Genomic DNA, 27,103 nt, shown 5'->3' with positions numbered 1-27,103 from the left:
ATGTGGACTACAAACCATGTGACTTCCATTGGAAATGCATTGGGGCGGCCATGACACTACACAACATTCATCCAACAAGCATACAGCAATGCAGTAAAGGTCTGAGTGAGGCCATAGACATCAAAGGGGGCCTCAGCCCCTGCCCTTTTACCCTGTCTGTAAAACAACTGCCCTCTCCCAGACCACGAATGCAGCGTTTACTACATGGTGAAAGAGATGCACATGCCACTCCTTTTCCACGCCATGCCGGAAGGCAGCATTCAGGAGCATTGCGTTTATTTCCAAAGTCCTCCTGAACTTGGAACGCAGTATTTTGCGTTGGAACAAATTTGTTTAGAAATCCATGTCGTTACACCTGCAGCTCCACTAGCTAAAGAGTGCTGGGTTTGCGCCCCGAAAATAGCTGATCTACAAGCTCACAACGCGTCGCAGCGCATTTTTGCTACTTTTGTCCAAAAGTGCCCTCTTAACGGGATTTCAGCCCCTGCCCCTCGAACACTCTCTGCACGCCCCTGAAGAGAGGGAAGGTAAAAACAATGAAAGTACTACTGATAACAGCTACATTATAAGCTACATTATAAGTGCTCTGATAACCGGTACTGCATTAACCCATTTTGGGCGAGAACCCCTTTTGGTGTTAGCATTATGTTATGCTTTAGCTATTGAAAAATAGCAGATCTACAAGCTCGTAGCGCGCCACTCGGTGGCACGATATGAGCTTGTAGATCTGCTATTTTTGAAAAATCGAAGAACGACTGACATAGAAACATAGCTTTTTCAGAAAACTGTCAGGATGTAGAAGACATTTTTAGAATCTGATCTCGGGTCAAAATGCTAAGTATTCTGATAACTGATACTAGTACACATACTGTACTAGTACACACTGACAGGTAGGCGTACTCCTCGTACTGTAATAGTCACATGAATACGTTCCACATCTTGTCATTCCATGCCACAGTATACAGTATTATACTTAGTTCACCGGTGTCCCTCAGGGCTCTATGTTTGGTGCCTTCATTCCTTTTATCCCTCCACGCCAAAAGTCTTTGACGAAAATAGCAGGTCGCACAACACCTGTATAATATTGTCACTGAATTTGATGCTGATGAATTGAGCGCAATAGACCGCAATGGAGACAAACCCCCCCTGAGGCTTGTTGTGTTATGCTTTTAGCTAACAAACGTGTCAATGAAGTATTCAATAAAAAAATAGCCCCCGGTATAGGACCACTGGGCTTCATGTGGTTATTTTAAATTATCTCTTTCTCTCTCTCGCTCTCGCTCTCGCTCTCGTTCGCTCGCTCTCTCGCTCTCTCACTCGCTCTCTCACTCGCTCTCTCTCTCTCACTCTCTCTCTCTCTCTCTCTCTCTCCCTCCATCTCCGTCTTATAAGAGTTCTATAATGTACAATGACAGCATCAACACCCCCTCATCTTTACACCTAAATGTCATTTTACTCATAGTCATAATTAGCAAATTGAAATGAATATTAAAAAAAGAAAAGAAAGTTGATGCGCTCGACAATAAAGCCCTTAATTTGTTTCCAGTGTAATTTTATGACGGGATTAATACATTCGATGAATTATGGAGAAGGATTTGTGACTGCCGAGAGAGGTTCTATAATTTTCAGCCGGAAAACGTTGCCGCGCTCTTCCTGCAAAATGCAGTTGGAAGTCTCGGAAGAAGACAGAATAAGAACACGATTGTTTGGAAAGAATGACGACGTTAATGCATTTAGAATATTCCAATATTTTAAATTGCAAGCTGGAAAATATGACCATGACCGTCATGAGCATCCTGCTGTGTGTAGACTAGAGTTTATAGCAGATGGACGTGGTTGTAGTTAGTTTGTGTGTGTGTGTGTGTGTGTGTGTGTGTGTGTGTGTGTGTGTGTGTGTGTGTGTGTGTGTGTGTGTGTGTGTGTGTGTGTGTGTGTGTGTGTGTGTGTGTGTGTGTGTGTGTGTGTGTGTGTGTGTGTGTGTGTGTGTGTGTGTGTGTGTGTGTGTGTGTGTGTGTGTGTGTGTGTGTGTGTGTGTGTGTGTGTGTGCGTGCGTGCGTGCGTGCGTGCGTGCGTGCGTGCGTGCGTGCGTGCGTGCGTGCGTGCGTGCGTGCGTGCGTGCGTGCGTGCGTGCGTGCGTGCGTGCGTGCGTGCGTGCGTGCGTGCGTGCGTGCGTGCGTGCGTGCGTGCGTGCGTGCGTGCGTGCGTGCGTGCGTGCGTGCGTGCGCGCGCGCGCAGCGCGCAGCGCTGCGCGCGCGCTGCACGCATACATGGACTCTGTCTTGTCTTTGCATAATGCATGTGCTGTCGTGTGTGTGTGTGTGTGTGTGGGTGTTAAGTGTTATAGTCAGCCTAAGTTTTCCCACGCGTCGCCGTTTGTTTTTGTTTTTACTCATTTGTGCCAGGCACAATCTGCCCAGGTGGCAGGTGTTTTTGTGTGTGTGTGTGTGTGTGTGTGTGTATCTGTGTTGTTTTTGTTCAGCTAGACTCTGAGAGACACACACGCACGCACGCACGCGCGCACACATCAAAGCATCAGTGTAAAGCTGGGGGGTGGGTGGTGTTTTGGGGGTCTCGGACAGCAGCAGATGTCTGCCTGTATAGAAGCACCCATACAGGCTCCATTCACTGTGTTCTGTGTGTTTCCTTGGTTTAATTTTTTCTTATTAAAGAACACCTGCCTTAGTATAGTCTCCTTCCATAGCTGTCATTTGATCCTCCAGTATTATACAGTCTGAACAGTCTGAAGCTGCTCATTACAGACCGGCAATTTAGTTTGGAAACCAGTTCCCCTGAACAACGTGGCTGCTTATAGTGGCACACCTGTGTGTGTGTGTGTGTGTGTGTGTGTGTGTGTGTGTGTGTGTGTGTGTGTGTGTGTGTGTGTGTGTGTGTGTGTGTGTGTGTGTGTGTGTGTGTGTGTGTGTGTGTGTGTGTGTGTGTGTGTGTGTGTGTGTGTGTGTGTGTGTGTGTGTGTGTGTGTGCTGAAAATATTGACTCGCAAGCACATTCACAACGTGTCCTTGCACGACTAAGTAGTAGTACATCTGTTATCTCTGGCATAAAACATCAGCGCACAAATAAATATAAACAAAGCATCATTTAGATTGAGCAGGTAGAGAGAGAAGAAGGCAGAGAAACAAATAAATGAATCTACAAGCTCTCACAGTCACAACGCACTGCATTGCAAGCATATGGATGCACTGTTTTTGATTTTTTGTGTGTGTGACACCATCGTACAACAAGCATAAACCATCGTACAGCAAAAGCATGAAACGGGGTTTAAGTAATTCATAAAGTTTGATAATGGGACAGACATTCTTTTTCTCTCTCACTGCGTGGCTGACTGGCTGTATGAAGTAAGGCTCTGTCTGTTGGTAATGAAATGCAGTCGACTAGTTTACTAGTCGACTAGTAAATCCACTAGTCGACTAGTTTACTAGTCGACTAGTAAATCCACTAGTCGACCTTGTTGGTACTAGTTGATAAAAATAAAAATAATTTTATTTTTATTTATTTTTTTCCCGATTTTGTAGGCCTCAAGATCAGGTAGATTATAGTTATAGTCACCAATGTACACCGTTTTTAAATGTACAAATATGTATTAAAAAAAAACAAAAAACAAAAACGTTTTTAAAAAAAAAACATAATAGGTGGTTAAACAACTAGTCGACTAGTAAACTAGGCAACTAGTCAACTAGTAAAAATGACTAGAAGTGAATGCCCTAGCGTGTGCGTGCGCGCGCGCGTGCGTGCACTGCAAGTGGACGCAGAAATAGGCTAATGACTGTTCTCAGTTTAATACGAGGAGACGTAGAGAGGGAACACAGAGAGAGAACACAGGAGTATGGAGAGAGAGAGAGTAGAAGGGAATAAACGGAGGATGGAGAGGACGAGCATATGGATATAAAAGAGAGGCGAGGGGAAGATGAGAAGGGGGAGAGAGACGTGAGGACAGGTGTGAGTGAGTTTTGGCAGGAAGAGTCCTTCTTTAGAAGTCTGTGAGATTAGCACTGTTTGTCTTCCCAGGCCTCAGAGAGAGCACGTAGACTGGCATCGCACGCACGCACGCACGCACGCACGCACGCACGCACGCACGCACACACATACGTACACATGCCAAGTCATTTTATTCCGCTCTACTGGCACTAGCTACCTTCTAACGCTCCAAATGGGACACTCTAGCCCCCTCTCACAAACACACACACACACACACATACATGCAGGCACACACACAGGCACAGATGGACGCACGCACGCACGCACACACACACACATAGAGAGAGAGAGCGCCACTTTGACCTCGGTGTTTGTCACCTAATCTTTTCTTCTTTTTTTCCTCAGTCTGCTCTGCCGGAAATATTGCGAAAAAAAGTTATGGACATTTTTGTATACCACACCAGAGGCAAAATCATACTTTAAGTAGCATATGGCATGTCAAACTAGGGGGTTTTCATGATTCTGAATCCATTCCAATAATTAGTTTTGCACGAAAAACACTCCTTGGCCCAAAATCGGCCATATCCACTTGATCCCCAAATGTGCTGAACTCATCACATTTGTGATGACGGCTATCGCCTTTTTTTTAGGCCAAGGAGTGTTTTTCGTGCAAAACTAATGCTCTGAATGGATTTAGAATCATGAAAACCCCCTAGCTTTACATGTCACATCATTCACATGCTACTTAAAAGTATGATGACATTTTGACTTATATTGGTTGTCTATGGTGTGGGTATAAAACAATGGCCATAACTTTTTTTCCGCTGTGTTTCCGGCAGAGCAGACCTCTCATTATGTGGACCTTTTAATGACCAAATTAATAGAGAAAACGCAAATAAAAAGTATGTCATGACATCACAGGTACATCCTTAACCGTTGAGCTTTTGGGCCTGTGGCTCCCCGGCTATCATAAAGTGAGACATATGCATCCTATAATTCAACTATAACATTAAGTGTGTTTTGAAATGGATGTTCTACCTCGATGATGATGATGCATTGTTGTGTTTGACATTAGAATCTAATCTATTTCCCACCCAGCGTAGCATTCGATTGCAACTTGTTGTTAGCTTCTATAGTGTGTACCAAAATCTCCTGGAGGGGGCGTCAACATATGTGTCACGTGGTAGCGGCCGCCATACTCGTTGGCTTGTCTGGTTTGTTTACATTGAGCGACAATCAGGTGTGCTTGTATACCTTTTTTTTTAAACTGACCTCACAATGGTGCAGACTTGCTCAGTAAATAAGTGCCACAGCAGGTCACGTCGAGGGAATGAGCCAGATTTTCAGCTTTCCAGCATGGAGACAGCACCAAGGAACCCAGATTGACGAGTTTACAAAAAGACGTAGAATGGCTTGGATCTCGGCTGTACGGCACACGGGCGCAGAGACATAACGTCCAACAAAGTATCTAAGCACAGCCGTGTTTGTTCACAACATTTTCCTTGTCCTCCACTATGTTGTCGCCAAGAACGAGCTCAATATTTACAAAAACATACCACCGTCACTCTATTCTGAGTGATGTGGGCTAGAATTTAAAGCCCACGAGAGGGCCGTCCCTAGCTTTTCAGACGCCGCCCCCCTCTTGGTGACGTACACGTTTTCACACCCTATAGAGCGTCGCAGTCCCGCCCCCTTTCATGACGACGCCAGGCCCAGGAAATGAATCCCAATGCATTTTTCCCCATAGACATTTCAAAAAGTATTTATTTAAAGACCTTTTAAGCGTCGCACGAAGCCAACTCGAGTCGTGACAAATCATGACAACAAACACAATATTTTGGACCAAACAAATAATTACAAAGAAGTAAAACAACAAAAAAAAGTGTTGTAACCTGCTGTTTTTTTTCTACTTTCTAATTCTTTGTTTGGCCCAAAACATTGTGTTTGTTGTCATGATTTGTCACGACAAGAGTTGGCTATGTCCGCGGCATAAACATCTTTAAATAAATACTTTCTGAAAAGTCTATGAGGAAAATGAACAGGGATTTATTTTCCGGGTCTCTCGAGGTGGCGGCTCTATAAGCCTATCTCACAGAATTTCCCCGCCCCCTTTTTACGCCCCCTTTCGGGGCTAGTGGTGATAGCGTGACGTCACTCCATAGACACTACATGTTAACAGACGTTATTTAAGAAGTCTACAACTTTTGTTTTCTCAAGGTAAGGTTTGTTCTATCTGTTCGAGCTGATTTACCATCTTGTTTGCTTCATAATAATATTGGTCTGTCACATTTTTAGTTTTTACATTAGAAAATGTACTTAGATTCTCCAGAGAAAAAAACGTGTAAATGCTAATGTTAAATGACACCACTATCTACCGGAAGTGGGCGTGGAAAGCGGGCTGTGAGATAGGCCTATTACCATTCTGGAGTAAGTTTCAGCCAACTAGACAGCTGTGCAACGATGGCAAAAACAACAGCCCCCCCTGTCTGATGATGTCTTCACATACAATCCTCTGACCATTAGAATCACCATATAGAATGTACAAGTGCTCCACTTGAATGTCGAGCTTACACACAGTGTGGGAATAAGACTCCGGTTTGGCTCGAGGTACAACATGTTTCATCCGTCACGATTAAGTAGTTTCTCCCTGGCTTAAAATAAAGAGGATGTGATACCACTGGGGTCAATAGAGCGTAGAAGTGAGAGTTGAGGAAACAGGCCAGTAGTAGTGATTAGTGATTAGCCTTATCTGATTAGAGAGTTTACAAGGGTTTTCCATTGTGAGGCCCAGGGGAGTTTGGCTCAGACATCACTTGAACTTAGGTTTGGAAAAAAGGAAAACGTTGTGCTCTCTCTGTCTCTCTCTCTGTCTCTCTCTCTCTCTCTCTCTCTCTCGCTCTCTCCCCCTCTCCCTCTCCCTCTCCCTCTCCCTCTCCCTCTCTCTCTCTCTCTCTCTCTCTCTCTCTCTCCGGCACACACACACACGCACGCGCGCACGCACACACACACACACACAGAAACCTATAGAAGCCATGATGGATGAGTTGTGTTTCGATCTTTATGCAGACTTGTTCCATGCAGTATGCATTATCTCGCTCTTGTCTCCCCCCCCCCCCCCCCCCCCCACCCCTATCTCTCTCATGTCTCTCCCACTCCTTTTTTTTAAAGTTTTAATTCTTGATCTATCTCCCTCTGTCACTATTTGTTACTCTTTCTTTCTCTCCCTCGCACATTTTTTTACTCTCTCTCTCTCTCTCTCTCTCTGTGTATTGAACCTCATACGGTTCTCTTTGAATGTATTCTCTCTGTTGTCTCAGCCAAGACACACACACGCACACACACACACACACACACACACACACACACACACACACACACACACACACACACACACACACACACACACACACACACACACACACACACACACACACACACACACACACACTCAGCTGCTGCTGCTTGTTTTGTTTTGACTTGGTGAATGCCAAATGTGTGAACGCATGTGCACAGCACACACGCACGCATGCGTGTGTGCACACATGCACGCACAGACTAGCGCCAGCGTAACCGACGATGCTTGTCAGCGAGGCATAATCACCATGGCCATATATGATTACACACACACGCACGCACGCATGCGCACGCACACACACAGCCAGTTAATAGTGAGCTATTATGTGCGTATTGATTTGCTGTAAACAGGGTTGTGAAGTGGACTACAGTATATGGAACAGCGTGTTAAGACCAAGCTCTGCTGTTGGCCTTAATGATGCACGCACGCACGCACGCACGCACGCACGCACGCACGCACGCACGCACGCACGCACGCACATCAATTAACATTGAAATGCCATTAAATGGGGGTCCGTAGAATATTGCATGTCAATAGGTCCTTGAAATTAAACGGTTTGAGAAATCTTCTCTTATGGGGGTCCCTGGCATATATTTTTCAAATAATTAGTGTCAATGTGGGGGTCCTTGACATGTAAAAGTTTGGGAACCACTGATTTAGGGTGGTGGTCCGCTACCACCACCCTCATGCTACATTGTCATATCGCCCTAACCCTTGACCTGACCATGAGATGTGACTGATAGGACTAGTCACAATTATTACATAATCGAAATAAATTTTTTGACGTCGGCACTTTGTGTAGATTTGTGTAGTCTTTGTGTACTTTGTGTTTTATAGTGTTATTTAGTCCGGTGGAACACCGTGTATGGAGATGTTAGAGCAGGTCTGCAAAATCCGGTAAAACACCGTATACGGAGATGTATAGAGCAGCTGTGTGTCTTTAGTGCAGTTCCAGTGTCATTCCTCCATGCGCGGCCTCCCCTCACAGCTCACACACACACACACACACACACACACACACACACACACACAGTGGCACCGTTACAGAGACAACAGAGACGACTCATATAGCTTTTCCACGTGTTCCACAGACAACATTTATAGGTGGGTCTGGTTTGGAGTAGCCTAATTTAAAACATTGTCCGACTTTGTTTTGAGAGAATATTAATACCTCGCGCTATTGTAACAGCCAGGTGCATCGTGCATTGCTCAGACCGTCAGAGAGAGAGAGAGAAAGATTAGGCTAAACGTGTAGCCTATGGATAAGGGCGCATCGTAGGTAACAGGTTTCAACTTTGTATTGATGTCTGTCAGCGAGAGACGAGAAGAGAAAGGGAGAGAGAGAGAGAGAGAGAGACATTAGGCTGTAGCCTATGGATAAGGGCGCATCGTAACGGTTTCAACTTTGTATTGATGTCTGTCAGCGAGAGAAGAGAAAGGGGGAGAGGGAGGGCGAGAGAGAGAGAGAGAGAGAGCTGTACAGACAGGACGGACAGAACTGTTTTTATCTTTTGACTGACTATAAGAAAAAGTCCTTCTGCACACCTACAATGGACAGGTGCGTCGGATAACTGGAACTGAGAAGTAGAGAAAAAAAGAATCCCGCACACTGTCTCACTTGGAATCGCAATGGCAACCATTCTCACTCCAATGAAATGCCCGCTCAGCAGCGCATCGCATGAAACAAACACCACCATTCAAAAACGTCCCCTCATCATGGAACCTAAAATCTTAAACATATTAAACAAATTCCAAGTTAACTGATAGATTTAATATATGATGAATTGAAAGGTTCAACTTCCAGCCGCTCCACACCACGCAGCAACTGCGCGCCTCCCCAGTCCCCAAGCCATGAGTTAACATTATTGCTTGATTGATTGATTTAAGTTTGTATTAACAGTTTACAGTACATTTGCACAACTCAATACAAAAACTGTTAACTGTTACTCTGTGAGTGGACGACACCATAAAGCATTACACTTGTTTACAAGAGGGTCCACCTTGTTCAATTCATCATAACATTTTGTACACTATACACTTCTATAAAGCCAAAAACAGGAAATCATCATAAAGGAGGTAAAAAGGGGGAAAAACATATACAGTGAGGGGGAAAAGGGGTGGGTGGGGGTGGGTGGAGTCAAGGGATTTACATGTCTTAATGACAGTTGGTAGGGCGTTCCACATTTTTGTGGCATAGGAGTGAAATTAATTTAGGTGGACCCTCTTGTAAACAAGTGTAATGCTTTATTGGGTCGTCCACTCGCAGTTAACAGTCTTTGTATTGAGTTGTGCTTGAAATGTAGGCTACTGTAATTCTGCAAACTGTTAATAAATAGTTCAATCAATCAATCAATCAATACTTGTTTGTGCCGAATCTGGGTTGCACATGGTTTGTTGAACTCCCTCTGGTGTTGCTGGCATATGATTAGACTGACTGAGCCTCACTGTTTATTATGATACACTTTATTTCATATCAACCATATGCACTTAGGCCTAGAACCTAGGGTTAGAACTAGGGTTAGGGTTAGAACCTAGGGCGCCAGAACAGCACGGACACCGCGGTAACGGTAACGAACCCGATACCGCGGTATGCGTTGTATACCGGCGGTATGGCGATATTGCGGTTATTGCACCCAGCCCTATTTCAGAGCGAACGTTTTTAACTCAAATCTTTGAGATCAGATTCTAAAAATGTCTTCTACATCCTGACAGTTTTCTGAAAAAGCTACGTTCTTCGATTTTTCAAAAATAGCAGACCTGAGTGGCGCGCTATGAGCTTGTAGATCTGCTATTTTTCAATAGCTAAAGCATAACTTAATGCTAACACCAAAAGGGGTTCCCGCCCCCAAAATGGGTCAATGACAGGAGCTTCTGTAATAGAGCTGCTCTTTTTGGCGAGCGACGACCGTGGTTCTACGTACACGGAGTATGACTTGAGGTTTAAGAGTTGTATATGTCTCCTTAGCGGGGTGTTGGAAAGCACTCCGGTGCACAGCGGTGAGCTCTAGCGCAGCTCAGACTATTCATCTGAACCTGGGAAAATAAGGAAAATACACAGGAGAGAGAGAGAGAGATTAGTCTGTATTCTGTTCTCCGTGTTTGACTCTTCCCAGGTGTGCCAACATGCACAGTGGTTGTTGTAGACACACATTTTATGCATTTCATGTTACTCGGTCAATTGTCTAGTTTCTTGTTCAGGTACCCGGCGTAAAAGACTAGGCTGACACTTGTTTGTTTTCGTCTACCGTAGAGGCTTTATACGCTAACCTCGAGTCTGTCCGCCTGACCCTAGCTTAATTACACTGATTGCTAAGCGCTAACAGCCCCTGCCTGCCTGCATGCGCTGCTCTTGATGTTTATTGACCCAGCCTGTGCTGTGGTCAGCCAGCCCTGGGGGTGATTTAAGATGGACGTCGGGGGGGGGGCAAAGGTCACGGGGTCAGAGTTCACGGTGGGCGTGGGGAGCATTAAATGGCTCTGAACGCTGGACCTTGACTGCTAACAGAGCATAACGTTTAAGTGGAGTGTTTTCCATCTCTTTTTCTTTCTGGTTCGGGGCAGAGAGAGAGGGGCATCGAGAGACATGGGCGAGAATCAATCACGAGGAGTCAAGGTCAGCGCCGGGGCGAATAATGTTTACGTTATATTTATTTCAGATGAGCGACGGGACCCTTAACTCCGTTTGTCGCCGCTGTTGGCTTTGTGCCCTGCGTGCTCTCATGACCATGTGCTGCTTATGATCTCTGGCGCCGCAGAAGATGATTTGTGTTTTTTATCGTGGACGGTACTTAACCCATTTAGGCCTGACGTCAAAATAAAAAAAAACGTTCGCTCTGAAAGAATTTCACGATTTTTCAAAAAATAGCAGATCTACAAGTTCATAGCGCGCCACTCGGTGGCGCGCTATGAGCTTGTAGATCTGCTATTTTTCAATAGCTAAAGTATAACATAATGCTTAGTTAAAACACCAAAAGAGGTTCCCCGCCCAGAATGGGTTAAAGCTCACAGAGCTCTATTTTAAACGTGGCACCGTCTTGGCATATTACCATTTTTTTTTTTAAGGTGACAAAGCGGACAATAGGCGACTTCCAACTGACCTAATATTGCATTCATATATTCCGAGAGACAGAGAGAGAGATTCGGAGAGACGCAAGCGTCGCTTGATCTATTGTCAAGATGTCTTTCTCTCCCTGTGTGCCTATCAGACCATCGCCACACTAGTGGTTTGATTCCAAAAGGCAATGGAGAATCCAAGGGTATATTTAAATGCACGCACGCACGCACGCACGCACGCACGCACGCACTCACACAGACGCGCACACTTGGCATTTCTCTTATCTCGATTGAATATCGCTAGTATTGTGACTGCGTAAAGCATATAGCTCTTACAGCAGTATTTGGGACACACGTACACGGTTCCTATATACTGTTTTGCTCTCATTTTAAGCAGTCCATCCATTCAGATGCTTATGAAGTGCTATAATAACCACCACTGTCATGACTGAGTGCTCTCCTCAAATGTTCATTTACCCTCGTCGTGTACAACTGTAACCAAATGGACCATGGTTACATACTGTAATCATGTACAGTCTGCGTTGCAAATAGACTGATTATCGGTGAGGGGGCTTACTGTGTACTACCCTAGAACAGGGGTTGGTTCTCAACCCGTGGGTCGCGACCCCTCGGGGGGTTGCCAAATCATTTGAAGAGTTTACATAGTACGTACATGCATACATTTTCCTTAATGATTATATCTGGTTTCGGTATTCATTTAAGATATATTTTCTCTATTATTAAGGTTATTTTTGCAGTCAGTTTGAATTGGTGGTGGTGGGGAGGGTGGCGGGGACCGCGAGACACGGCCGAAGCATTTCCGGGGGTCCCCAGCCCAAAAACGTTGAAAACCCCTGACGTAATGAGAAGTGTTCCTTATTTGTTCATTCAGTGAACTCGGCTTTTTGACTCGCATTGTTTTGCGCGCATTACGTGTTCCTGGCCCCTTATTGCATGCATGTGCATGTCTAGGTGCGAGATGGCCTACATTAACCCATTTTGGGCGGGAACCCCTTTTGGTGTTTTAAGCGTTACGTTATACTTTAGCTATTGAAAAATAGCAGATCTACAAGCTCGTAGCGCGCCACCGAGTGGCGCGCTACGAGCTTGTAGATCTGCTATTTTTGAAAAGTTTTTGAATATATATTTCGGAGAGAACATTTTTAACTAAAAAATTGGCTTCTGGGGGGGGGGGGGTCCCTGGAACTACATATTTTGAGATGGGGGTCCGTGGCCCAATAGAGATAATTCTGGGGGTCCTTGACATGAAAAAGGTTGAGCACAACTGACACATAGAAACATGGGGTTTTTCAGAAAACTCTTAGGATTTAGAAGCCTTTGTTTTTTTAATCGACCTCAGTCCAAAATGGCTCAAGGTCATGCCCGTGTGCAGGTCAGGGGATCAGGGGGTCAGTTTAGTGGACAAACTGACCCCCTGACAGGACGAGCTATAAACATAGTGAACACAGTACCACTGTTGTTTACTCACTGTCTGCCACACCCACTAGCTGCCATTATTCTCTATGTGTGGAGAACGTGCATTTCTCTTACTCATTACTTACTCACAGGCCTACAGCTTGTCTTACTCTTTGTGTTCATGTTGTAATGAATACCACTGATGTGTATGTCACCCCCCTAGCACTCCTATTTCCTTGTATGCTTTCTTGTGACTCGCTAGATGCTACCGTAGTTATATTATGCAGAAATATGTTGGTTACTCGTTCTTATTTCTCGAGCACAAAGGCTAGGAATGTTGTTTAGACAGATGCAGAGTTTGATGCGTACCTGGTTGGCGGCCTAGTTTCTTTGAAGTACTAAATTAATTTATTTGGACTCTATACGTACGTACATGACCTTTTACCGTGTTGTTTGTTGACTAAAGGTATCACGCCTTGAACTGTCGAAGTCACCCTGGATAAAAGTGTCGGCTGAATGACTAAAATTGGCAAAGTGTAATTTAGCAGGCCCAGTTCTCTGACCTGCAAACACAGTTGGCTGTTCCAACAAAGGGAACCAGGCACGTTAGCAGTCAGCTGGGGAGTTAGCGGTTGCATCTGTCATATGCTGCTACGCACACACACACACACACACACACACACACACACACACACACACACACGCGCGCGCGCAATCGTGCGCAGATTGTTTAATTTGAATGTGATTAATGCATTCAGTATGTTTAAAGGTCTGGGATTTTACATTCACGTCCCGTACAGTAATCACAATGAAGACAGACAGACCATCATAGATGTTTACGAAACACACGGCAACGTTGCAGACTTTTCGTATCGCTTGATTCGCTTCTTACACACAGCACAAAGGAACGCTGCCTCGCACAAACACGCACTCCGGGCCTGTGAGTCGGCTCACACGTGCACGCGTACGCACACGCAAAGCCAGCTGCAGTTAGGTAGTCTCTTTTTATCAGAACCACGTTGGCCATCTGGAGCCGGTTAATGCAGCCCTCGAGGTACAGACCCCTTCATCAGTGCGTCATTACTCACACCGTAAGGTTTACAATGGGGAGGGAATGCAATATCTGACCTCGGCTTGTCATATTTATAGAGAACTGATGCAAGATCGCAGTCCAGTTGTGAATTCTTGAATTCATACAGAACACGTAACTTCACCGTTTCACTGGTTTGTGTGTGTGTGGTTGCAAGCTGTTGTCACGCACCGAAAAATTGCGAAAATAGCCAATCTACAAGCTCACAGCATGCTGCATTGCGACCCGTTTTGACCTTGTAGATCGGCTATTTTTGGTGAGCACTGGTGAGCATGTAGTGAAAGTATAAATCAGGCTTTAGGCTGTTTGGATATTTTGTGCAGATAAATCCAGTACTTGTGACGCTGTATTGAACAATATTCCACCGTCTGTGTTTTTAATTATAACGTGAAATGCAACGCATCAAGTTTTCTATCGCCATGAGATGTTTTGTTTGTGCATTTGTTTGTTTTTTCTGTATTTACATTTCCGAGTTGCCCTCGAGTGGAATTGAAGATAGTTGAAATATCGTTTGACTCTTTTAAGTTGCCGCACGGAGACGAGAGAGAACGGTGAGAAGTCGTTCTCTGTTCCGGATCACAAAGAGAATACGCCTCTCTGCTCTGTGAGATTGTTGCCTTTTTTAAATTCGTGCCTTTCTCTGCGGCGTGGCTGACCCCGGCGTCCATGTCCATATTCTTTTATTACTGCCTTTGTCTCTCTCTCTCTCTCTCTGTATCCGTCTCTCCCTCACCCCACTTCCCACACTGTATATCCCTCGGCTTCTCTCTGTGCTCATGGTTGTCTGTGCCGAGGTGTTGAAGTGTCTATGGTGTTGGAATGTCTTTGAAGCAGCCAGGGTGATTGACGCCAGGGCTGCAGATAAGCTTCTGTCCCCACAAGCTGTGTCGGGACAAGAGGAGAGAGAGGAAAGGGACCCCAGACCGGAGAGAGGAAAAGCTTTGAAAAGCCTATGCCTTTCATTTGCACGCTTTTTGGCATTTCCCCCAGCCTTCCCTATACTAGGGTTTCACTGTCGAATGAACCCACTAACACACCCCTGGTATAGCCCCAAATATCTGGTGGCAGTGTAGACGACGTAGTCAAGACTATAGTTTAATTCGATGCAATGCAGAAACATGGCCACTGTCGGTTGTCGAACACGACTGTGCCGCATTAAGAGCGACTGGAGGGGCTCAATGGGGCTTTGAAGTTCCACATTAAACCGGCGTTAGCTCATATTCCATTAGCCCTGACTGATTCCATATCAGATGACTTCACCCACACACACACACACACACACACACACACACTGACCACCGCACATGATATAGCCAGAGGTCTGATGTAAATTATATGAAGCCATGGAGAGATTTCTCTTTGTCGGGGGATACTGTGTATGGTCTGGTCTGACATCAGGTCTCCCCACAGCCATGAATCATTTAAGATGTTCACACATAATTTTTACAGCTCTTTCACCTCGGTGTGCTGGACCACATCTGACTGCGAGCAGAGGTTTTTACAAGCTTTTATGACGTCCTACCCCCACATTGGAACCACGGGTCTCCCGTGTGTGACCCAAACATCTAAGATGCATGTTCAAGGGAGATGGATGGTACTACTTGGGTCTAAATGTGTCAAAGGAATTGAGGGAAAACAAACTGCATCCACGGCAGATCATATATTAGTTATATTCTATTAACACTTTCGGGGCCTTAGATCAACCTATCCATCCTATCTAGGCTAGAGTAGAATCAGAACAGGACAACTTTAGGTTTTTTCAACCAAGGTTCATGTTTTAGGTTGTTATTAGAGAAAGTTAAAGATGAGTGTTAATTTTGTTTCATTTGCTGCTTTCTTTCTTTTTCGGAATTTTAGCTGTTTTTGACGGGGGGTTTGGGGGCATTCGAGCATGGGGCTAAATATGTATTTTTTTACAACATTTTATAGCGATTTATTTTTTAATTTACTATAGTCCTACTAGACCCCAAGTAATTACATCTGGCCACAAAAGATCACGAGAGTGTGGCTTCCCCCCAGTAGGCTACCTTCACATTCAGTAGATCCTGTGATCCTCTGTGGCCAGATGTAATTTCCTGGGGTCTAGTAGGACTATAGCAAATAATAAAAAAAAGAAATCGCCATAATATGTTGTAAAAAAATATATATTTAGGCCCATGCTCAAATGCCCCCGCCCCCCTGTCAAAAATAGCTAAAATCCCTATAACGAAAGAAAGCAGCAAATGGAACAAAATTTACGCTCATCTTTTACTTTCTCTAATAACCTAAAACATGAACCTTGGTTGAAAAAAACTAAAGTTGTCCTTTAACACTTTTTAACACATGACATACTATGAAACCTGCAACTCTTTGAACCTCCAACACCATCACCACCAAACAAGACTCTTTGTCGTGTTCGGTGGTGATGGAGGTTGTTGGAGGTTAAACGCCACATTCTGCCTGTTTATATACAAGACAGTAGCATGCAGTGTCGATTTCGTCGACTAAAACTAAGACGAAAAACGTTCGTCGACTACCTTTTTTCACTGACAAAACCTGAATGGAAACTAACTGAAAACTAAGCTATGATGACTAAAAGTAAGACGTGTGTGTGTGCGTGCGTGTGTGCGTGTGTGCGTGCGTGCGTGCGTGCGTGCGTGCGTGCGTGCGTGCGTGCGTGTGTGTGTATAATATATTGACAATTTCGTCAACAAATAAAAACTAGACTAAAATGTTAGGAAGATCCAGTATAAGTCATTGTACACTTGGTTGCATGCTGAACATAGCAGATCTACAAGCTCACAACGCGTCGCAGCGTGACACGTTGTGAGCTTGCAGATCTGCTGTTTTCAGCAAGAGCAATTATGACGGCATCAAGGCCCGCCAAAATACATTTTAGTCGACTGAATCAACACGACTAAAACTAAAATGAAAACTATTCAAGAGACTATGACTGCCAAAATGTGCTGCCAAAAACAACACTGGTAGCCTGTGCTGTCCTTGGGCAGAACTTTCTGCAAAGCTGGATGTAGAAAGTCTTAACATGTCCACGTGACTTAACCCATTCTGACCTGAGATCAGATTCTAAAAATGTCTTCTACATCCTGACAGTTTTCTGAAAAAGCTATGTTTCTATGTCAGTCGTTCTTCGATTTTTCAAAAAATAGCAAACCTACAAGCTCGTAGCGCGCCACTCGGTGGCGCGCTATGAGCTTGTAGATCTGCTATTTTTCAATAGCTAAAGCACAACATAATGCTAACACCAAAAGGGGTTCCCGCCCAAAATGACTCAAGACGTCTCCTGGTTCATGAATATAGGTTTTGATTTAGCAATTTCTCTCCCGGTTTTCCACACTGTGCTTTTGGCGATTTTAGTTTCCATTCCTACACGGGTTTGGCATCGTGTGCTTTTTGCCTCCACACACTGGACTTGATGCATCAATATTTAATGGGTGTAAAACATTGACAGACGCGGCCGTGCCGTGCCAACAGCTTATCCAATAAATCAAACTTGCATGGAAGATAATGTTTTTCAGCAATCACTCCTGTCTAATTTGCAGCAAAATAATTTGCATTGCCTGCACCTGAGTCTTTCCCGCACGAATGGCTACGATTTACAGTGTGATAAATCGGGGGCCCATTTGTCTGCTGTACGCACAGACAGCTTCTCTACACTCCTACTGTACGTGTCCTGCTGATGTCATCATTTGATTGAAAGGAAACTGTCTTGAAGAGAATGCTTTTTTATTTATTTTTTATTTATTTTTTTACACATCTTCTAGAGATCTATGAAGTCAATTAATCTCTATAAACACACACACACACACACACACACACACACACACACACACACACACTAGCTTTTCATGCCAGGCAGAGAGCCATGCATCCCACTTTAATATTTCAAGAATTGTATTTAGACCTGCCCCACATTACCATGCAGTGGAAAAGCAACTTAAGTCTTTTTTTCTCTCATCTTCCTTCCAGTTTTGTCCCATCTCTTTCTCTCCGCCCACATCTGTATTCCTCGCTCCCCCTGTCTGTCTGTCTGTCTGTCTGTCTGTCTGTCTGTCTGTCTGTCTGTCTGTCTGTCTGTCTGTCTGTCTGTCTGTCTGTCTGTCTGTCTACAGTAACCTGTCTAAATGTCTCGTGTGATGTTAAGACAGCAGGTTGGAAACAATGGATGAAAGACAGATTGAATAATTAATCATGTAAACATAATATTCTTCTTTTCTCTCACTCTCATCCTCAGTCACGATTGATTGATTCATTGATTGATTGATTCGTTCGTTGTGCAGTCATTTGTTCATTCATTCATTCATTCATTCATTCATGCATTCATTTGAGTACACAATGTTTTTTTACTAAGCACATGAATAAAGTGTCCAGTCTGAAGTTGCTTGTGAAGTTATCTTGGTGTAGTCAGCCAGCCAGCCAGACGTTTTGAGAGTCTGTTAAATAAGAAGTTCAGCCTCATCCCTCAGACTAATCAGCAACACACTAACCAAGCAGATGCGGGTTGTTGCTTCATCTGTTCCCAATAAAGATATTAAAGTAGTCCAATGTTGACAAAACAACGCAGTGTGATCCTCATTTTCACTTGAATGGAGAAGGAATGGAGAGGATAAGAGTGACATGATTATTTAACCCATTCTGGCCTGAGATCAGATTCTACAAAATATCTTCTACATCCTGACAGTTTTCTGAAAAAGCCATGTTTCTATGTCAGCCGTTCTTCGAAGTTTCAAAAATAGCAGACCTACAAGCTCGTAGCGCGCCACTCGGTGGCGCGCTACGAGCTTGTAGATCTGCTATTTTTCAATAGCTAAAGCATAACATAATGCTAACACCAAAAGGGGCCTTGTGACACCCACAGTTAAAACAAATTATAATAATTTCACATTCTGTGCTCAGCGTTAGTGGATTTCTCTCCCTCAAGAACCCATATATTTTTAGATTGGTTGTGTCTTGTACTATTTTTATTTGACTTCCATAAAGATTGCTCATGTGGACTTTTTTGCATTTGGCACTATCTCTACTGTTAGATAACGGTAGTACAACAAAACCAAAACGTGAGAATTGCTATCTTTAACATATCCATACTGTATATTCAAGAGAGGCTGCTGGTGCCATTGCCAGCAAGTTGACCAATTCATCCAACCCATATCTGGGGACGCACACGCAGAGTAGACACACCACCGAACGGACCGAGGGGTGCATACTTAGTTTAGACTAGTCATGGGTTAAGGTTAGGTTTAGGTGTGCTGCCCCGTGGGAGGTTAGGTTTAGGGTGAGGGTTTGAGATAGGTTGTAGGACTAATGACTGGTCTAACCAATGACTAGTCTAAACCAAAAATGATGCGGTATCAACGGTCGGACATGCGGTCGGACATGCGCTGCTCCCGTGCTTGCGGTTAGGTTTCTGGTTTAAGGACTTCAGTGTTTTGTACCATACTATTGTATGAGTACCGAACAAAGAATGTTTGCTTTCGCCATCTTTGTTGAAGAAGAGTCTGGGCAATTAAGTTTTAGTCTTACTAGAAAGTACTACAAGTTTCTCAATCTTATATTTAGTTTTAGTCTGGCTTAATCTAGTTACCTCTGAGGTCAATGATTAAAGTGTGATTACCTTTGAGGGGATTAAGTCCACCCATCAAGACCATTAGTGTCAACCTCAGACCAAGATGGTCTGATTTAGAATCTGAATGGCTTTGTGTTTCTGCTATTGTCCTGGCTCTGCTCTAAATAAGAGCAATTTAGAAGTTTAGCATTTAAAGGAGCATTCAGTGATTTGGAAAAGCACCCAGTCCGCCCTGGTAACAAAATGTGCACATGCACGCTCTACAGTGGGGGGAAGTGCAACAGGCCAACAGCATGTGCACCAAAGCCCACCCCCACTCGATTATGATTGGAGGAAGGCCCCTCTCATCCTGATTGGATGAAGGCTTTGCCACCCGCCACCAAAACTGAAACTAGGGTTTTTTGACCCCAGGGGCTCACTGGGGACAGGGAGGAACTCCTTATATGGTCAGCACACTCTATAGTAGGGAGGATTATCCAGAAAAAAATAAAAAATAAGTGATATTTGAATTAAGTCAAATCACTGAATATACCTTTAAGGGTTTGTTTACTACCCTGTTTCCTGTACTGGATTGGTATTGTTAGGTTAGGTTTTGAGGTATAGGTTCTCGCTGTAATGACAGTCACGTACAAGAGAGGCTTGGTGCCACTGCTAGCACGTTGGCTAATTCATCCTGATGACCTTTGTGTATATCTATCTCGGTGTCTGGCTGTCATTGTGTGTAGGGTTCCTGTGTGCGTTAACCCATTTTGACCTGAGATCAGATTCTAAAAATGTCTTCTACATCCTGACATTCTGAAAAAGCTATGTTTCTATGTCAGTTGTCGTTCGATTTTTCAAAAATAGCAGACCTACAAGCTCGTAGCGCGCCACTCGGTGGCGCGCTACGAGCTTGTAGATCTGCTATTTTTCAATAGCTAAAGCATGACATAATGCTAACACCAAAAGGGATTCCCGCCCAAAATGGGTTAATAGGTAACAGATAGCTCGGGGGGGGGGGGGGGGGCAGCCCAGTTAAAAAGCAGCAGATCAGGATGGCAGTCTAGACAGGATGTTTAAAAAGTGCATCATGGGTTTCCCACTTGACTTAACTGGCTCATATAGGCTAGCCCCAACGTCTTGTTCAGAGGTGTGTGTGCTGGCCTAGGGTGACCAGATGTCCCTCTTTGCGTGGGACAGTCCCTCATTTCCAAGACTTTTCAGGTGTCTCACAAATTGAGACCCTGTCTGTCCCACATTGTGACGGGCAGCCATCAGTGTTCAAATGCCCTAATAGTTTAGTCCCCTGATAGTTGGCCTTCTGTTGTAAAGCTCTCTCATTGTCTCTTCCTGCAAGATGTGTTTTTAAGCCTGTTAACACATTTTGTGCCCAAAACGTCTGTGGACGTCATGGGTATTGCGCAACGTGCATAGCCCAAGACGTCTGTGGACGTCTTGGAAAAAAAAACAAAAAAAAAAATATTTTAATTTTTTTTTTTTTTAATTTTTTTTTTATTAAAAAAAATCAGAAAAATCAAAACACTTTTTTTTTTTTTTTTTTAACACGTGGTGCCAAAGTTTGTGTTTTCGCCATTGAGAATGCATTTGGCGTTTAAATTAAATAACTCAGAAACTATAAAACATTTCAAAGTAAAAAGTTCCAGCATGTGTCTCCACAGTCAGCTGAATTATAAAAAATGTGAATGGATTTTCTAGGTGAAAGTGATATTGGGCAGTTTTGCGTGGGCTCTCAATGTGTTAAAATAGCATAAAAATAAAGCATGATTATGACCTATTTAATAGCAACTCAAGTAGTACATTGCTAACCCGGTAGCAGTATCGCTTGTGTGGGACACTTGTCCCACACAAGCGATACTTCTGTCCCTCAAATTAACAATTTGGATCTGGTCACTCTAGTGTGTGCGTGTGCGACTGTGCGTGTGTGCGTGCGTGGTATAATTTTCTCTCCAACCTGTCCTCCCGTCTGGCTCCCGTCTCTTGGAGCGCTTCGGTGGGATAGTGGGAACCTGTTCATCTGAAACCAGCACTGTGTGTTGGAACTAGAAGCATGCAGAGTTTCACTGTGGAAACAGATTTTCATTTAGAGCTCAGCTGCTTCTCCTCTCGGAGTCGTTCACAGCAGGCGGTGTATAGTCTGTCATTCACTATAGGCTCGTATTTAAGTTACAGCAGAGCGTGTCCAGGGTGAACAGGAACAGTTTGGCGACAAATATGCATGTTTCTTACTATTAAAGTGTGTGTGTGTGTGTGTGTGCGTGTGCGTGTGCGTGTGTGTGTGTGTGTGTCAGGGAGATCCCAAGTGCTTATTGTTGAGCAGCTAATTGGCAAGAAAAGCCCCCATTCCACTGTTGTTCTCTGTGTTGATAATTAGTCGTTGGCATTTAGTCAGTGAAGGAGTTTTGTTCCCTGATGATCCGCAACAGCCTGCCGCTGCTGTTGTTCGTCGTAACGCCGTACACTATTTATTTCTGTAGTCTCTTTTCTTCTGAAGAGTACAATTTAAATCGGTATTCATGCATGTGTTCGTGTTTCAGCAAACACAGCAGCACGCGCCGCACGCACACACGGGCATTGCTATATTTGTGAGAACACCACAGTTTTAGGACGGCAATGTTATAAAAGGCCATTTTTACCTTCTTTTCTAACTCTCATTGCAGTGCATTCTGAGTTCTTTTTGGCACATGACACTCTTGTAGTACAATGAAATGTAAATATGGCTTCATTCTACATTTTAGCCTTAACCCATTCCTTAACCCACCCTTTTGGTGTTTTAACTAAGCATTATGTTATACTTTAGCTATTGAAAAATAGCAGATCTACAAGCTCGTAGCGCGCCACCGAGTGGCGCGCTACGAGCTTGTAGGTCTGCTATTTTTGAAAAATCGTGAAAATGCGGCACAAATCTTTGAATATATATTCTTTCAGAAGACTCTCTCTGTCCATTAATTACACTCATATCTGTCCTTGTGTATATATACAGCAGATGTTCTGTACATTTTGCAACGTATCCTCTGCATTGTGTCTCATATGGAGCTCACAGCCGTGTCACTGCAGGGAATTGACACGTTTTGACAGAGGTTCTTCTCCCGATTTAAGTGTAATCCGAGAGCTCCCCCACCTTTCATCCGCCACGCCAAATGCATTGTGGGTGTTCTCCGGGCACGATTCTATCTGCCCCTCACTTCAATCTGCTCCGTGGCAAATTGGCAAATAATGCCAGGATATCATATTGCTGCGATTGCTATCCCTCCCAGTTTTATAGCAGGGTCTGAGAACGCACGCACGCACGCACGCACGCACGCACGCACGCACGCACGCACGCACGCACGCACACGCGCGCGCGCACACTAATCGATTGAAGCCTCTTACTGCCTCTGACAGTTCAGAGTTTCCAAGGATGTGTGTGTGTGGGCGTGCATGTGCATGTGTGTGGAGTAATTGTCCATCATTCTTTCTCAGACATGCTGTTCTTTTAAAAATCGCTTTTTCTCAGTGAGGGACAAAGACAGTCACAGGTCTTGAGAGTCACAGGTCTTTACAAAAAAATGTGTGAAAAATAAAGTGGTACAGTGAGAGTGAAAATGTAAGAATAAAATGTAGAAATAAAAGGCACACAAAGAAGGGCGGAGAAGAAGGAATTGGATTGTGAAGTTAACTGTTCTAATACTGATATTAAGTAGAGTATTTCTAAATACCTAAAGTCACTTTACGGAATACAGAGACAAAATAAAAACAAGAAATGTTGAAATGGTTAAAAAAAACTGACAAATGTAAAAAGAAGGCGGATTTGGATTATGTAGGGAATGAGAGTCTGAAAATGTGGGAGTGGTTTTAAATGTGGAGAGGGTGGGGGCGGCGGCTAGCTTTGATGTGACCTGGGAGTGAGTTCAATATGGTGGGGGCGACAACTGGCCTGCTCGCTGTGCCTAAAAAAAATGGCAACTAAAAAACACGGTGAAGCAGCTTTCTGCTTCTACGGGCCGACGGCGTGGAACAAACTCCCACTGTACCTTCGACAGGCAGCCTCTGTAGACATTTTTAAAGCGCAGCTCAATACCTACTTCTACACTCTTGCTTTTAATTGATCTTTTAAATTGTCAAGGATGTTGGCTTCACCAGACCTGAGGGAGCGGGACAGGGCATGGCGTTTGAGGAGTTGTTTGACTGACTGGGAGCCAGTGGTGCAGGTCACTGGAGGACTGGTTTGTTTGACTGGGAGCCAGTCGTGCAGGTCACTGGAGGACTGGTTTGTTTGACTGGGAGCCAGTGGTGCAGGTCACTGGATGACTGGTTTGATGTGGTGTTTGACTGGGAGCCAGTGGTGCAGGTCACTGGAGGACTGGTTTGATGTGTTTGACTGGGAGCCAGTGGTACAGGTCACAGAGGACTGGTTTGATGTGGTGTTTGACTGGGAGCCAGTGGTGCAGGTCACAGAGGACTGGTTTGATGTGGTGTTTGACTGGGAGCCAGTGGTGCAGGTCACTGGAGGACTGGTTTGATGTGGTGTTTGACTGGGAGCCAGTGGTGCAGGTCACTGGAGGACTGGTTTGATGTGTTTGACTGGGAGCCAGTGGTACAGGTCACAGAGGACTGGTTTGATGTGGTGTTTGACTGGGAGCCAGTGGTGCAGGTCACAGAGGACTGGTTTGATGTGGTGTTTGACTGGGAGCCAGTGGTGCAGGTCACTGGAGGACTGGTTTGATGTGGTGTTTGACTGGGAGCCAGTGGTGCAGGTCACTGGAGGACTGGTTTGATGTGGTGTTTGACTGGGAGCCAGTGGTGCAGGTCACTGGAGGACTGGTTTGATGTGGTGTTTGACTGGGAGCCAGTGGTGCAGGTCACTGGAGGACTGGTTTGATGTGGTGTTTGACTGGGAGCCAGTGGTGCAGGTCACTGGAGGACTGGTTTGATGTGGTCCCTGGATCTGATTCTGGTGTTTTGTACATACTGTCGTTTCTCGAACCGTGACGGGAGTAGTCAAGTCGGGATGTGATGAAGGCATGGCAGATTGTCTCAGAGTGTGATAGGTTGGGATGAAGGGCGCGCAATGTTGCCAATGTTTTTTTCCCCAATAGACCCCACTGCCAAGGACGACTTTAAGGACTTTTTAATTTATTAAATTGATTCTCCAGACCACCATCTGCATAGGTCTCCGTTGCTAGGCTATCTCTAAACAGCAACTGGTCCCTCAGTGAAAAGGTTCCCCTCTAAACAGCAACTGGTCCCTCAGTGAAAAGGTTCCCCTCTAAACAGCAACTGGTCCCTCAGTGAAAAGGTTCCCCTCTAAACAGCAACTGGTCCCTCAGTGAAAAGGTTCCCCTCTAAACAACAACTGGTCCCTCAGTGAAAAGGTTTCCCTCTAAACAGCAACTGGTCCCTCAGTGAAAAGGTTCCCTTCTAAACAGCAACTGGTGCCTCAGTGAAAAGGTTCCCCTCTAAACAGCAACTGGTGCCTCAGTGAAAAGGTTCCCCTCCGACCGCTTCAATGTTAACTGAAAATGTAAAACCCTTTTATGTCAGATTCTTTTCTCAGATTGAGTTTTTGATCAACTCCAGACGCTGCATTTCCTGTGTGTGTGTGTGTGTGTGTGTGTGTGTGTGTGTGTGTGTGTGTGTGTGTGTGTGTGTGTGTGTGTGTGTGTGTGTGTGTGTGTGTGTGTGTGTGTGTGTGTGTGTGTGTGTGTGTGTGTGTGTGTGTGTGTGTGTGTGTGTGTGTGTGTGTGTGTGTGTGTGTGTGTGTGTGTGTGTGTGTGTGTGTGTGTGAACTCAATTGAGCTGCTGAAAAGATAACAACACACGTGCATACGCACGCACGCACGCACAAACGTGCCCACACACACAACACGCACCCACGCATGCGCCCACGCACGCACACACTAGGTGATTAGTTGTTTCCCCGAATGGCAATTCTTGCAACAATCTCTAGAGTGTGTGTGTGCGCGTGTGTGTGCAACCCTAGACTGTTGCATGTTGTTTACATCACTGTGTTCCAGTTCTTTGTGTTAACCACTGAGACCCTTTGTATGTTCTAACTAAAACGGACCTGAGTTGATGCAGTACTTGGTAGCCTTCCAACCACTTACTGGACCCCCAGGGTTCTAGACTAGTGGTTTTCAACCAGTGGTCCTTGAGGCGGTTCCAGGTGGTCCCCATGCAGCTAAATGATGGAGAGTTATAACCAAATGGACCCTTATTAGATCTTGAACTCTTGAGAGCATATACATGAAACCAAATGGACCCTTATGGGTCCATTTGGTTTCATTTTACACTCTCAAGAGTTCCATTATCGTTAAACATCTGCATCTGCATCACCTTATTTGCCTGTTATCTCTCCTAATGGTACCAACGTCAATACAGCATAGTGGACACAATATTATATTATTAACGACAACGGAAATATTCTTTAGTTTTGGGTCCTGAGAGGCTAAATGTCATCGAATGGTGGTCCTTGGCTCAAATTCCGAATAAATGTGGCCAAATTTGACTGAGGGACTGCCATTGGATTTTTTTGAATTTTCGTTTTTTCATGACATGTTGGCATATTGGTTTTTCAGTTTGACCCACCAGTTTTGGAGATATGGCTTATAGTGTAATGTCAGCGAGTTGAGAAAACAAGCTTGAGAGGTTCACTTCTGTGGTCTCTAACATTACACCTATAGCTACATGTTTAAGCATTTATTTCTTATTTACATGTCGATTTCAGCTCTGACACTTATTTCAGACATGCTCTAGTATGTGAAGAGTCTGCCTGTGCTGTTAACCCATTTTAGATTAAAAAAAAATAAATGTTTTTCTCCTCTGGTGAAAAGCTGGAGGTTGCGCGAAGGCAGGCTCTCAGTCAAATCTGGTCACAAATAATGGGCCTTGATATGAAAATGGTTGAAAACCACTGTTCTCGACTAGTCCCCCTCTCTCTCTACACCAAATGATTCAGGCGAAAATAGGACAATCTATATAAACTGTGCTTATAAAAGGAACACTGTCATATTCACCCACGAAACATAAACATTAACAAGTGCATCACATTCTCTCTCCTCCTCTGCTTCTTCGTCCTTCCAGACCGCGGCTCCAGGCGCAGCGGAAGTTCGCCCAGTCCCAGCCCAACTCGCCCAGCACCACGCCGGTCAAGGTGGTCACCGACCCGGACGGCGGCGCCGGCGGCGGCGGCAGCCTGCCGGCCGTGCGCGCCTGTCAGTCGCTCTCCTCCCTGCAGACCGCCGCCTGCTCCTCCTTGACCTCCTCCCCCCTCGCCGCCCCAGCCACCGCCGCCGCCTCCTCTCTGTCCCCGATTATCCAGGACCTGTCTAGACGCAAGCCCAAGACGGAAGACTTCCTCACCTTCCTCTGCCTCAGAGGTAAGATACAACACACAACAGAGGGCATACCGCACACACACGCACACACACACACACGCACACGCACACGCACACATACACACACACGTACGTACACGCACACTAGGGCATTCACTTCTAGTCATTTTTACTAGTTGCCTAGTTTACTAGTCGACTAGTTAACTATACCTACTATGTAAAAAAGAAAAAAACATTTAAAAACTGGTCACTATAACAATAATCTACCTGATCTTGAGGCCTACAAAATCGGGGAAAAAAATATATATAATTTTTTTTTTCTTGTCAACTAGTACCAACAAGGTCGACTAGTGGATTTACTAGTCGACTAGTAAATCCTT

The 27,103-nt window shown here is 44.7% G+C and overlaps 1 protein-coding gene across 1 annotated transcript in view; it reads left to right on the top strand.

Annotated features, from left to right (window-relative positions):
* The window catches only part of LOC306918982 (protein Jumonji-like), a gene marked incomplete at its 3' end in the record, with an annotated part of 134,583 nt that extends 107,818 nt beyond the window's left edge, over positions 1-26,765 (top strand). The window contains exon 4 of the mRNA XM_079531818.1: positions 26,470-26,765. Coding sequence (XP_079387944.1) covers positions 26,470-26,765 — 296 coding nt within the window. The remainder of the gene's footprint in view (positions 1-26,469) is intronic.
* Between the last annotated feature and the right edge of the window lie 338 nt (positions 26,766-27,103).

The sequence above is a fragment of the Electrona antarctica genome (assembly GCF_951216825.1).
Source record: "Electrona antarctica genome assembly, contig: scaffold_318, whole genome shotgun sequence".
In the NCBI taxonomy this organism is placed as follows: Eukaryota; Metazoa; Chordata; class Actinopteri; order Myctophiformes; family Myctophidae; genus Electrona; species Electrona antarctica.
The sequence above is the reverse complement of the archived record's forward strand: the minus strand, read 5'-3'. Positions and strand labels throughout refer to the sequence as shown.